This window comes from Oryctolagus cuniculus, chromosome 5, assembly GCF_051225735.1.
Source record: "Oryctolagus cuniculus isolate XC-2025 breed Fujian yellow rabbit chromosome 5, ASM5122573v1, whole genome shotgun sequence".
Classification (NCBI taxonomy): domain Eukaryota; kingdom Metazoa; phylum Chordata; class Mammalia; order Lagomorpha; family Leporidae; genus Oryctolagus; species Oryctolagus cuniculus.
In genome coordinates, this window is record NC_142871.1 from 152,068,127 (window position 1) to 152,080,158 (window position 12,032).

Sequence of the window (12,032 nt, forward strand, 5' to 3'; positions counted from 1 at the left end):
GGCCCGAGTCGTTGGGCTCCTGCAGCCATGTGTGAGACTGGGAAGAAGCTCCTGGCTCCAGATCAGCACAGCTCCAGTCATTGCGGCCATCTGGGGAGTGAACCAGCAGATGGACGACTTCTCTCTATCTCCCTCTGTAACTCCATTTTTCAAAGAAATAAAGGACCATGCAATATATGACCTCCTGTTCTGCCTTTCTCCATTTAGCATGATGTCATCCATGTGGAAGCAAGTACCAGTGCTTCAGCCCCTTTTCTTGCTGAATAATATTCCATCACAGGAATATATCATGTCTGTACCCATTCATGAGTTAATGAGCATTTAGGTTGTTTCCACTTTTTGCCTACTATGAATACATGCTATGAACATTCACATTCATATGCAAGCTTTTGGCTTCCCTTGGACTTAATGGACTATTTAGCATTTGAGGGACTGTCTTCCACAGTGGCTGCATTATTTTACATTTCCACCAGCAGTGCTCCAATGTGTCTATTTACTTGCCAACGTTTGCTGTGATCTTTCCGACCACTGTTGTCCCTCAGCGGCCTGGAGGGGTTGGATCCAGAGCCCTCTCCCCACCCGACACCAAAATCTACAGACGCTCAAGCCCTTTACACAAAATGCAGTTGTATTTTTATATAATCTACACACATCCTCCTGTGAACTTTAAATTCTCTCTAGATTACTTACAATACCCAATACAGTGTACATGCCACATAAACACTTGTTAGGCTGTCTTGCCTAGGGCATAATGACATGGAAAAACAGTCTGCATATATTCAGTTCAGATGGAATTTCTTTCTGAATATTTTTTTATTTTTTAAAGGTTTATTTATTTACTTGAAAGTCAGAGTTACACAGAGAGAGAAGGAGAGGCAGAGAGAGGGGGACAGAGAGAAAGAGAGGGAGAGAGAGAGGTCTTCCATCCACTGGTTCACTCTCCAGATGACCACAATGGCTGGAGCTGCGTCAATCCAAAGCCAGGAGCCAGGAGCTTCCTCCAGGTCTTCCACACGGGTGCAGGAGCTCAAAGACTTGGGCCATCTTCTGCTACTTCCCCAGGCCATAGCAGAGAGCTGGGTCAGAAGTGGAGCAGCCAGGACTAGAACCAGCACCCATACGGGATGCGGACACTACAGGTGGAGGCTTATCCGCTATGCCACAGCGCTGACCCCCTGAATATTTTTAATCCACGCTTGGTTGAATCCTGGATGTGGAAGCTTCGGCTGAGCTGGGCCATGTGGGCAGCCTTCCTGGTGCGTGTGAAGTGGCATCACACTGTGGTTCTCTCTTACATTCCCCTAATGGCTGTAACAAAGAGCATCATTTCATGTGCCTAGTGGCCCTTTGTACATCCCCTCTGCAGAAATATCTATTCAAACCTATATTGGTTTCTTAGGGCTGCTGTAAAAAAAGTACTGCAAACTGATGGCTGAAAACAAGAAGAATCCCCTAGGATGGTTCTAGGGCACAGAAAAACCAGGGCCAAAGCTTCCACGGGGCAGAGCTCTCTCTGAGGCCTCTAAGGGCCGTTCGCTTCGCTTCTGGCACTCCTTGGCTTGCAGGTGCATCACTCCAGTCTCTGCCTCTGTCACCACAGCGTGTTCTCCCTGAATGTCTCTGTGTGTCTCTCGTCCTCTTCTTGTAAGAGCAACAGTTGGGGGCCGGCACTGCGGCACCGTGGATTCACCCGCCTCCTGCAGCACCAGCATTCCATATGGGCACCTGTTCAAGTCCCAGCTGCTCCGCTGCCTACCCGGCTCCCAGCTCATGCACCTGGAAAAGCAGCAGAGGATGCCCCAAGTGCTTGGACCCCTGCACCTGCATGGGAGACCCAGGTGAAGCTCCTGTCTCCTGGCTTCGGTCTGGCTCAGCCCCGACCATTGCAACCACTGGACAGCGAATCAGCAGATGGAAGACCTCTCTCTCTGCCTCTGCCTCTCCATAACTCTACCTTTCAAATAAATAAATCTTTTAAAAAAAAAAAAAAGAAAAGAAAAAAGACAACAGTTATGTTGGATTAAGAGCCCACCCCATTCTAGTATAACTTCATCTTAACTAATTACATGTTTTCTTATTTCCAGATAAGCCCACGTGCACAGGCACAGGGGTATGGACTTGAACCTATCTTCTAGGTGGGAGACACAACACCCACAGTGTTTTCATCACAAAAGAGTACTGAATTGTCTCAGATGCCTTTTCTGTGCCCGCTCGGACGATCCCTTCATGAATGTGGCTTATTGTATTCATTGATTTGCACACGTTGAGCCACACGCACAGTGAGTTGGGGGATGAAGACCACATCAGTCCTTTTATATACTGCTGGGTGCAGCTGGCTGCTGGTATTCTGTAGCCAATGTTTGCTTCCATATTCACAAGGGATGTTGCTCGCTAGTGTCCTTGTGAGGCGTTTGTCTAGATTTTGGTGACGGGGCAAAACGGACAGGACGGAGGCATTTAGGAAGAGCTGTGTTAACTCTTAAAACGTTCTGCAGAATTCACCAACAAAGCCATCTTGTTCTGGGTTTTGTGGGAAGTTTTCTGATTATGAATTCACTTTAATTGTTACAGGTCCATTTAGACTGTTCATGTCTTCTCAAGTGAGTGTTTGCAGCCTGTTTTTCTAGGAATGTGTCCATTTCATCGAGGTTATCTAAATTTTTGATACATAATTATTTACAGTATTCTTTTACAATCTTTCTTATTTCTGCAAAGTCATAGTACTCCCTCTTTGACTCCTGATTTTAGTAATGAGAGTCTCATCTATTTATCTTGGTCAATCTAGCTACAGTTTTATCAACTTTGTCGATCCACCAAAGAAAAATTTTTTGTTTTGTTGGCTGTAGATAAGACTTTGAGCCACTCTCTGATATTTCATGAGGGAGGGAAATGAATGATTCAGTTCCACAGAACCTGTTTTAATCTGGTGCTTTTCTAAGTAAATTTCAGTTCTCTGGAAAACTAAGTTGCAGAGTTGAACACAGCTGGCAAGTGGAGTTCCTGTGAAAGACAGGTTCTCCGTGTATATCCTTTCTCTCTCCTCTCACCTCAGACTGTGCTGTATACGAATTTAAAAATAAAAACCTGGGACTGGTGTCATGGCGTGGTGGCTTAAATCGCCATCCGCGATGCCGACATCCCATGAATGCAAGTTCCTGTCCCGGCTGCTTCATATCTGATCCAGCTCCCTGCTAATGGCCTGGGAAAAGAAGTGGAAAATGGTCCAAGTGGGAGACCTGGATGACTCTCCTAGTTCCTGGCTTCGACCTGGCCCAGCACTAGCCATTTTGGCCATCTGGGTGGGGAGAGAACCAGTGGGTGGAAGACCTCTCTTGGTCTCCGCCTTGCTCTCTGTAACTCTAACTTTCAAAAATAAATAAATATTTAAAACACGAATTCAATGCAAACAAACATCTTATTGAAAATAAAGGTTGAAATTTCAAGCAAATGGTAACCAAGGGTGCTTATCACACAGTGAGAAGCCTCAGCCCTACAAACACGGGACAGGCTGTGGTCAGGCTGTGAGACAGCTCTTCATGTGCCCCAGGCCATTTGCATGCTCCCTGACGATAGCAGTGCCAAACCCAGCTCCCTCCGCTATGCCCTAACCCCTCATCCAGAACATTCCCCATCGACAAGTATTTGCTGAGCCCTGTCGGATGGACCTAGAATGGTCTGAGCTTACCTCCGCCCTTCGAGGGACAAAGGGGATGGGATAGAAGCCTGTGCAGGAACCTGTGCAAGAAACCAAGTGCACACGTGAGCAGCTGCCCGCTGCACTGGGGCCATGGCCTCTGAGCACGCGGCTCCTACCTGAGGTCCGAGTGGGCCTGGATCTTCTGAACCTTGATGTCCGAGTGCATCACGCGCAGCAACACGGCCAGCTGCCTCACCAGGGTGCCCTTCTGCCGCTCCGTCAGCTGCCCAGCGCCCACCTCCAGGATCAGCTCCACCAGGCCACCCTCCCTAGGGTCTGCGAAGAGAGCAGAGGTGGCGATTCCACGTGGATAGCTCAGGTGGCACAGGGTCAGGACTCAATGTCACCACTGGGACTCTCGCGCTTGGGTTTTAGGACTCGGCTAAGTCCCTCTAAATGCCACGGGGGCTGCCCCCGAGAGCACCTTTTCCTTGTGCGGCCCCAGTCCCTGGTCTACTGTTTGTGTCCCACGAGGTAACGAGATGTGCTGAATTAGCATCACTTACGCCCCTCCCCAGCACCAGAAAGAGAATTTCAGGCCCCAGTGTGGGGGTGGAGAAGGCTGCCTCCCTAGCTCTACCCTGCCTTAGCTCTCCAGGTACAGAAGTCACATCCACTCCAGGTGGGGTCTTTGTCTTCCAGCAGGAAACAAAAGCAAAAAGAATCACGGGGCTGATGCTGTGGCGTAGTGGGTAAAGCCACTGCCTGCTTTGCTGGCATCCCGTATGGATGCCAGTTTGAGTCCCGGCTGCTCCACTTCCAATCCAGCTCTCTGCTATGGCCTGGGAAAGCAGTGGGTGATGGCCCAAGGCCTTGGGCACCTGCTCCCATGTGGGAGACCTGGAAGAAGCTCCTGGCTCCTGGCTTTAGATCGGCCCAGCCTCAGACATTGCAGCTATTTGGGAACCAGTGGATGGAAGATCTCTGTTTCTCCTTCTCTCTCTGTAACTGTGACTTTCAGGTAAATAAACACATCTTTTAAATAGAAAAGAAGAGAAAAGCTTGCTGCCAGATATTAGTTACAAGGCTGAGTCTGCAACCAAGTGGACAGAAGTCCTCAAAGTGGGCCCAGCCAAGAGCTGCAGCCAGGCACACACACCTCCCACACTGGGTTACACCTGCTACCCGCAGAGAAGCCTGGCGCTGACCGGCCACGGCCCACAGACGCACCTGGCTGCACCTCCACGGTGGCAGAGTCTGTGTCAGAGGCACCCTGCCCGTCGGTGACTCGCAGCTGGAAAGTGTAGACGCCCTCCACCAGATTGGTGAGCTGTAGGGCTGCGCTGTGGTCAGAGCCATCGAGGACGTCCTGAGAAACAAGGCGAGCAGCAGGGCGGTCATCAACCCCCAGTTCCCAACGTCCAGGCTTCCGCTCACCCCACACCTCTGAGGCCAATCCTTTGAATACGTGTGTTACTGCAAAGGGGAGGCTGAGGAGGAAGGCGCTGGGGGCCGCAGGGCTAGCGGAGGACCACGGGGATACTGGTCAGCACCTCTCCCCTGCACAACGCCTGCAGGAACAAATTCTGCAGGCAGAATTTCCTGAGCTGAGCTCACCGAGCCCATTCTAGGAACGAGCAAGCAAACAAGTGCCCCCAACCAACAGGGGGAAAGGCTGTTGGCGAGGGTGAGGCACAGGTGTTCAGGGTCATCTTTTCCAACACAGTTCTCCAAGGCCGTCACCCTGCGTCCCCTCCCCGTATGTCATGTTCGCCTTCCCAAATGACCCAAGAGCCTGGGGAGGAACGTCCCCATTCTGTGGGCTTCAAAGCTGCGAAGAATCAGCAAAGAATCCCCCAGACCCTGTGCTGAACCTGCTCACAGGAGAGAAGGGTGAGAAGAATGGCGTGCTCTGGACAGATGCTGCTGAGGGCCAGCCCCACAGCACGGCGTCTGAAGATGCCTCACCAAGGATGAGGCACTGTCGGCACCTTCCCAGGGACCACTCCTCGGGCACACGGACAAGAGCATACTTGCACCTCTCATCCTCAACTTACAGCCTACGAGGTACCGTGAGCCACAGGGGAGGAATGCCTGCCGGGTGCTAAACATCAAGGTCTGTGCAGGTTGGTTTAATGAGGAGTGAGTTGGCCTTGGCCAAGTCACTGTCCGTCCCTGTATCTCACTCTCTGAATCTGTGAAATGGGCCAGCAATCCCTGCCCTACTGACATCAGGCTTGTGACCAGGAAAGAATCCACATGGACTAAGACAGGGGTGATGGGGAAGTGAGGTGCAGAGTAAAGCACTGTGGGGCGTGGCTTCATGGTTTTCCAGGCTCTGGTTTCTGACCCACCCACAACCTGGTCAGGAAAGTCAGAAAACACCTCAACATTTGCTGAGGCCTAACAGCCCAGTGCCTCCAGCCTCAGGGCGTCCCAGTGCAGAGGCGTGAGCACCTGGCTGTGGAGGCGGGGTCAGAACATAGGTGTTGGGGCCAGCGCTGTGGCATAGCGGGTAAAGCCGCCACCTGCAGCGCCGCCATCGGTTTGAGACCTGGATGTTCCACTTCCTGGGAAAACAGCAGAAGATGTTCCATAATCCTTGGGCCCTTGCACCCATGTGGGAGACCTGGAAGAAGCTCCAGGCTCCTGGCTTCAGATTGGCCCAGCTCCGACTGTTGTGGCCATCTGGGGAGTGAACCAGCGGATGGAAGACCTCTCTCTCTCTCTCTCTCTGTCTCTACCTCCACCTCTACTTCTCTGTAACTCTGGCTTTCAAAAAGATAAATAAAATAAAATAAAATAAAATAAACAGAGGTGTTGCTGTGGACTGAACTGTGGCCCCCAATCCACCTGTTGGAGTCTTACCCCTCAGTGGAACTACACCTGGAGCTGGGACGTATGAAGAGGTAACTGAGGTTCCAGGAGGCCATACGAGTGGGGCCCTGATCCTACAGGATTATTGTCTTTATAGGAAAGGGACCAGAGAGTCCTTTCCGTCTCTCTCTCCCTCCTGCCCCCAACACTCCCTAGCCTTGGACACAGTGAGAAGGTGAGCCCCTGTCTGTAAGCCAGGAGGAGAGACTTCACCTTGACCTTGACCTTGTTATCCCAGCCTCCAGAACCACTGTCTAAGCCTCCCAGCCTGGGGTGTTTGGTTGTGGCAGCCGAGCTGACTAAGACATAGCAGTGGCCCAGGGCCAATGCCTGGTAAATACTCACTCCAGCTGCGGGGCTCTGGCCATCCCGGATCCACAGATAGGACACAATTCCTTGGTCATCGGTTGACCTTGAACCATCCAAAGTAATGGAATTATTGGGAAGCACAAGAACATGTCTGCCACCAGCCCGGGCTCTGGGAGGGCTATTATTTTCTAAGTCAAATACAGCAAAAATGAAAGCAAAGAGATTGATGTAAGATGCTGGTGATAGAAATCGTGGCATCAAACACCCACAACCGCCCCACCTTGCAGATAGGAAAGTTTAACATATTCCAAAGGCGTTGCTTTCTGCCCCAGACACCTGTAAGATCCCCTGCAGACTTCCTGCAAGCTCTGTGCTTAACTGGTTCTCACTGGGATGAAAAAGGTAAAAGCCGGCACATTGGGAATTCTTCTCATAAAACAGTTTTTTGCCCTTGGAAAAAAGAAAACAATGACCTTACTTATGTCCAGGGATCAGAAAGTGCAAATATTTTCCATTTAAAATATCCTCTGGGTCAGTTCTCACCAGGTTATGCCTCCTGGCTTACAGACAGAAACATCTTAGTTTCTAGTACTGCCAAATCTTGAGTGTCCAAGAGAAGGAACTGGAGTAAAAACGAATCAGACCCTCCTTCCTCTGCCTGTGTCAGGCATAAAGGAGGAAATTAAGGGCCAAGCCGAGGGAACAGCCTCAGGAAGGAGGGGCCAGGGTGAATGCGGCAGGACTGGGGTGCAGTGAGTGGGGAGACCACAGTCTGGAGAAGAGGCTGCTGAGAGGCAAAACCATCTGGCTTAGCTGGGGCCCAGGGACCCACCTGCCCCTTCAAAACAAGTCAGGCAACAGAAAAAGGGGGAGAAGGTACCAGGTATTGACCCAAGGCTGCCATTAACATGCCACTGGTCACCGGCCCTTCTCATCCTGGGAAGCGACACCAGGGACTGAAACAGAGGCCATCAAGGCCATTGCCAACTTCCCACTGCATTCAGTGCACTCCAGCCAGGAGAGATTTGAGGAGGTAGAATGTGGTGCCAGGGAGGCTTAATTCCATTGCGGACATGGGCATCTCAAAATGCCCACCGGATGGTGGAATTGAAAGGTAAGTTTATTTTGGTGATAATTTTTTTTCAATCCATGCATAGGTTTTCCAAAATGTGCATTTTCCACTCTTTCTGAAAACCCCTCAGAGAGAAAGGCCAGAAATCACATAAGTGGACAGGGGGTAAAGTGAGTCACTCGGTTACAACACCGTCTGGGTCCTCCCTGGGTGTTAGTTCCATAACCAGAACCTGAGACAGCCCCTCCCGTACCTCTGGGCTGCCACACTCTCAGACCCCAGTCATGACGCTCCCCCAGCACCTAGCCCAGTCCAGCCACTCCATTGCCACCGGTGCAACACACGCCCATATGAATCAATACCTCAAACCTGCTGCTGCCGGCTGTGACCCTGATTTCACACCATCCCCGTCACCCACCCACAAGCTGAAACTAAGAGTGTTGCCATCATCCTGGACAGCGTTCCTCTCAAACTCCGGATCTGGTAGGTTTGGATTCTCCCCAGTCCCGAGAATTCAGGAGCACAACTCTCTTCCCAGTGCATCCTTTCCCCTCGTCTCTGGTTGGCCTCAGATGGGGCTCATTTCATTGCTGATCCAGGCAGTTACCACTGCCTTCTCACTAATCTCCAAATCTGAGAGGCAACGTGACATAACGAAAGGGTTTGCTTTGCATTCTCCAACAAGAAGAAAACAGGAATCGATAAATGCAACAAGATTGGCAAAACTCTGACAGCTGCTGAGGCTAGAGGATGCGCATACGCTGCTCCATTAAGACTACTCTCTTAGGGTCGGAGCTGTGGCTTAGCAGGTAAAGCCACTGCCTGCAGCGCTGGCATTCCAAATGGGCACTGGTTCGAGTCCCAGCTGCTCCACTTCTGATCCAGCTCTCTGCTATGGCCTGGGAAAGCAGTAGAAGATGGCCCAAGTCCTTGGGCCCCCTGCACCTGCATAGGAGTCCTGGGGGGAGGCTCCTGGTTCCATGCTTCAAATTGGCCCAGCTCCAGCCATTGTGGCCAATTGGGGAGTGAACCAGCAGATGGAAGACCCCTCCCTTTCTCTCTCTAACTCTCACTTTAAATAAATAAATAAATAAATAAATCTTAAAAAACAAAGACTTGGCTGGCGCCGCAGCTCACTAGACTAATCCTCTGCCTGCGGTGCTGGCACACCGGGTTCTAGTCCTGGTTGGGGCGCTGGATTCTGTCCCGGTTGCTCCTCTTCCAGTCCAGCTTTCTGCTGTGGCCAGGGAGTGCAGTGGAGGATGGCCCAGGTGCTTGGGCCCTGCACCCCATGGGAGACCAGGAGGAAGCGCCTGGCTCCTGCCATCAGATCGGTGCAGCATGCCGGCTGTAGCGGCCACTTGGGGATGAACCAACAGAAGGAAGACCTTTCTCTCTGTCTCTCTCTCTTTCACTGTCTAACTCTGTCTGTCAAAAAAAAACAAAGACTACTCTCTCTTCTTTTATGTCAAGTTGAGAATGTCTACAAAGGCTTGAAAACAATCCAAATCCATATCACTTTGCTGCTAAGACTGGTTCAGCCTCCCTCAACTGCCCAGAGGATAAAGTTCTAACCCGTGACCTTCACGGCCCAGCCTCGGCTGGGGGCTGCAGCCTCCCCTAGCCCCCGTGCTCTTGCCCTTGCACCATACACGGGCCCCTCTAGCCCGTCATACTTCCTCCTCCCCACTTCAACACATCATTGTCAGCCAGAGATGAACTCATCCAACCTACCCCCACCCATACTCTCCCTGCGTCTAGCATGGTGCTGCACAGAGAACACAGACAATCCAAAGCCAGGACCTCAGGCAGCGCGCAAATGGGCAGACAGTGAAGGAGATGAGTACCCAGGGCAGCACTGCATTGGTCAGCACCGCAAGCTACACAATAAGAACAACGCAGGGCCGGCGCCGCGGCTCACTAGGCTAATCCTCCGCCTGCAGCACCAGCACACCGGGTTCTAGTCCTGGTCGGGGCGCCGGATTCTCTCCCGGTTGCTCCTCTTCCAGGCCAGCTCTCTGCTGTGGCCAAGGAGTGCAGTGGAGGATGGCCAAGTGCTTGGGCCCTGCACCCCATGGGAGACCAGGAGAAGTACCTGGCTCCTGCCATCGGATCAGCGCGGTGCGCCGGCCGCGGCGGCCACTGGAGGGTGAACCAATGGCAAAAAGGAAGACCTTTCTCTCTGTCTCTCTCACTGTCCACTCTGCCTGTAAAAAAAAAAAAAAAAAAAAAAAAAGAACAATGCAGAACATGAATCTCCAGGGAAGAGAGAAAAGCAAAGCTCTTGGCCGCAGGCACAGAGGCGGAGTGAAGCTGTCAGGAGGTCAAGGCCACAGAGGAAAAGAGAGGCTGTTTCCTGGCAGAAGGGCACAGGAAACGAGCCAGTGCGGCAGGAAGGCGGGCTTTTCCGGGCCAGGCAGAATCGGATGCCTGCTGTGAACAAACAAGCAACCAGCAACATCGCTGCACACCTGCGAGACCCCCACCAGGGTCAGACCACTCACCCTTCTTCACCTTCACAGCCACCGTCAGGGTGGACGTACTGCTCAGTCCCTGCTGGTCTCTCACCGTTAAGCGGAAGCAGTAGGCGCCCACCTGAAGGCCAGTCACGGTGGCTACTGCCTTGTCCACATTTTCCATCTCCACCACACTGGGGCCTCTAGGACATGAAAGCAGGGAACAAGAGAGAAGCCCTGAATATGGCTGGCGCGTGACCTTGCCCTCCTCAAGGCCATCTAGAGAGTCGTAAGCTAACTCGGGTCACCTGCACTGGGGCACTGGTCTGGCACGGGCCAGAAAGTCAGTCTTCTGAGAGAGGCATTACTGGGTGGCAGGGGTCGTGGGTGTGGTGGCAGGAACACCTGGAGAGACAGGCCCAGCTACCTCTTCCCGTCTGGGCCACCTGAAGCCATGCGACCTCACCAGTCAAGCCGATGGGGACATCGGTATCCACTCCTTCTGTGCAGAGCTCAGGGTACGTTGTGGAACGCAGTAAAGCCCGCACATCGCCAGTCTGCAGACGCAGTGCAGACAGGACCACACACAGGCTTCCCAGCTCCTCTGGGGGCCTCATGGTAAGACAGCCCTGCCCCCCTGCCCCAGCTCCCTGCCCCCCTGCCGGCCGCCTGCCTTATCCACCCGTGCTCGGTTCCTTCTAGAAGGGCGCTTCAACCCTGCTCCTCAGCAAGCCAAGGCTGACTGTGGGCTGCAGACCCCCGACAGGCTACCTGACCAGCTCCCAGCGGTAGAAGACGATGCCGTGGTCGTCACTGCTGCTGCTCCCGTCCAGGGCCGTGCTCCCCACGGGGAAGACCAGCTCCTTGTCGGGGCCAGCCACGGCCACCGGAGGCCTGTTGCTCTCTAGAATGACAGAAACAGTGTGAGAAAATGTTCTCCCTTTGCATTACGTCTGAAATTCGCCTGTCTCCAGACTTCACCCAATTGCGGTCAGCCTAACAACCCCACAGCTTCTGCATTTACAGATTCAGCAACTGCAGGCTGGAAATATTTGGGGGAAAGAATGTGTCTGTACTGAACACATGCACTTGCCTTTTCTTGTTGGGTCTTAACCGTAGGGAGACAGTGCGAGAAACACAGCACTGGCAATCTCTCCCTTGTGTGAACACCACACAGGGAAACTTCCTCTAGGCTACAGTGTATGCACTGCTGTGTGTGGGTCGATAGTTAATTGCAATGTCATTATGTCCCCTAGGAGTGTGTTCCATGACACTTACATCTCTACGGTATTGTAAGTCATCTAGGGACGGCTTCGACTACACAGGAGGATGTGCACAGGTTCTATTTTATGTAAGGGACTTCAGCATTTGCAGATGTTGGTATCCATGGAGTTCCAGAACCTTCCACCAAGGATCCTGAGGCAACTGGACCCGTAATTCAGTCCTGGCAGCCACCAGAGCATGCAGTGTCCTTTGAGAGTCCTGGGAAGAAACACTGCAGGCCTTGAGCAGAACCAGGAGTTGAATGTTCCAAGTGTGAGACTGCGGATACAGCAGCGAGAAACACTGCTCTCTGACTTGCACGCCTGTGGTGTTTTGTGTTTTATATTTAGTTACTGGCCGGCGCCGCGGCTCACTTGGCTAATCCTCCGCCTGCAGCACTGGCACCCCGGGGTTCTAA

At 52.3% G+C, this 12,032-nt stretch overlaps 1 protein-coding gene across 1 annotated transcript in view; it reads right to left on the bottom strand.

Moving 5' to 3' along the window:
• The window catches only part of KIAA0319 (KIAA0319 ortholog), a 90,424-nt gene that overhangs the window by 12,327 nt on the left and 66,065 nt on the right, over positions 1-12,032 (bottom strand). The window contains exons 12-16 of the mRNA XM_089333351.1: positions 11,123-11,255; positions 10,400-10,554; positions 6,860-7,011; positions 4,868-5,006; positions 3,814-3,973 (exon numbers count right to left, since the gene is read on the bottom strand). Coding sequence (XP_089189477.1) covers positions 3,814-3,973; positions 4,868-5,006; positions 6,860-7,011; positions 10,400-10,554; positions 11,123-11,255 — 739 coding nt within the window. The remainder of the gene's footprint in view (positions 1-3,813; positions 3,974-4,867; positions 5,007-6,859; positions 7,012-10,399; positions 10,555-11,122; positions 11,256-12,032) is intronic.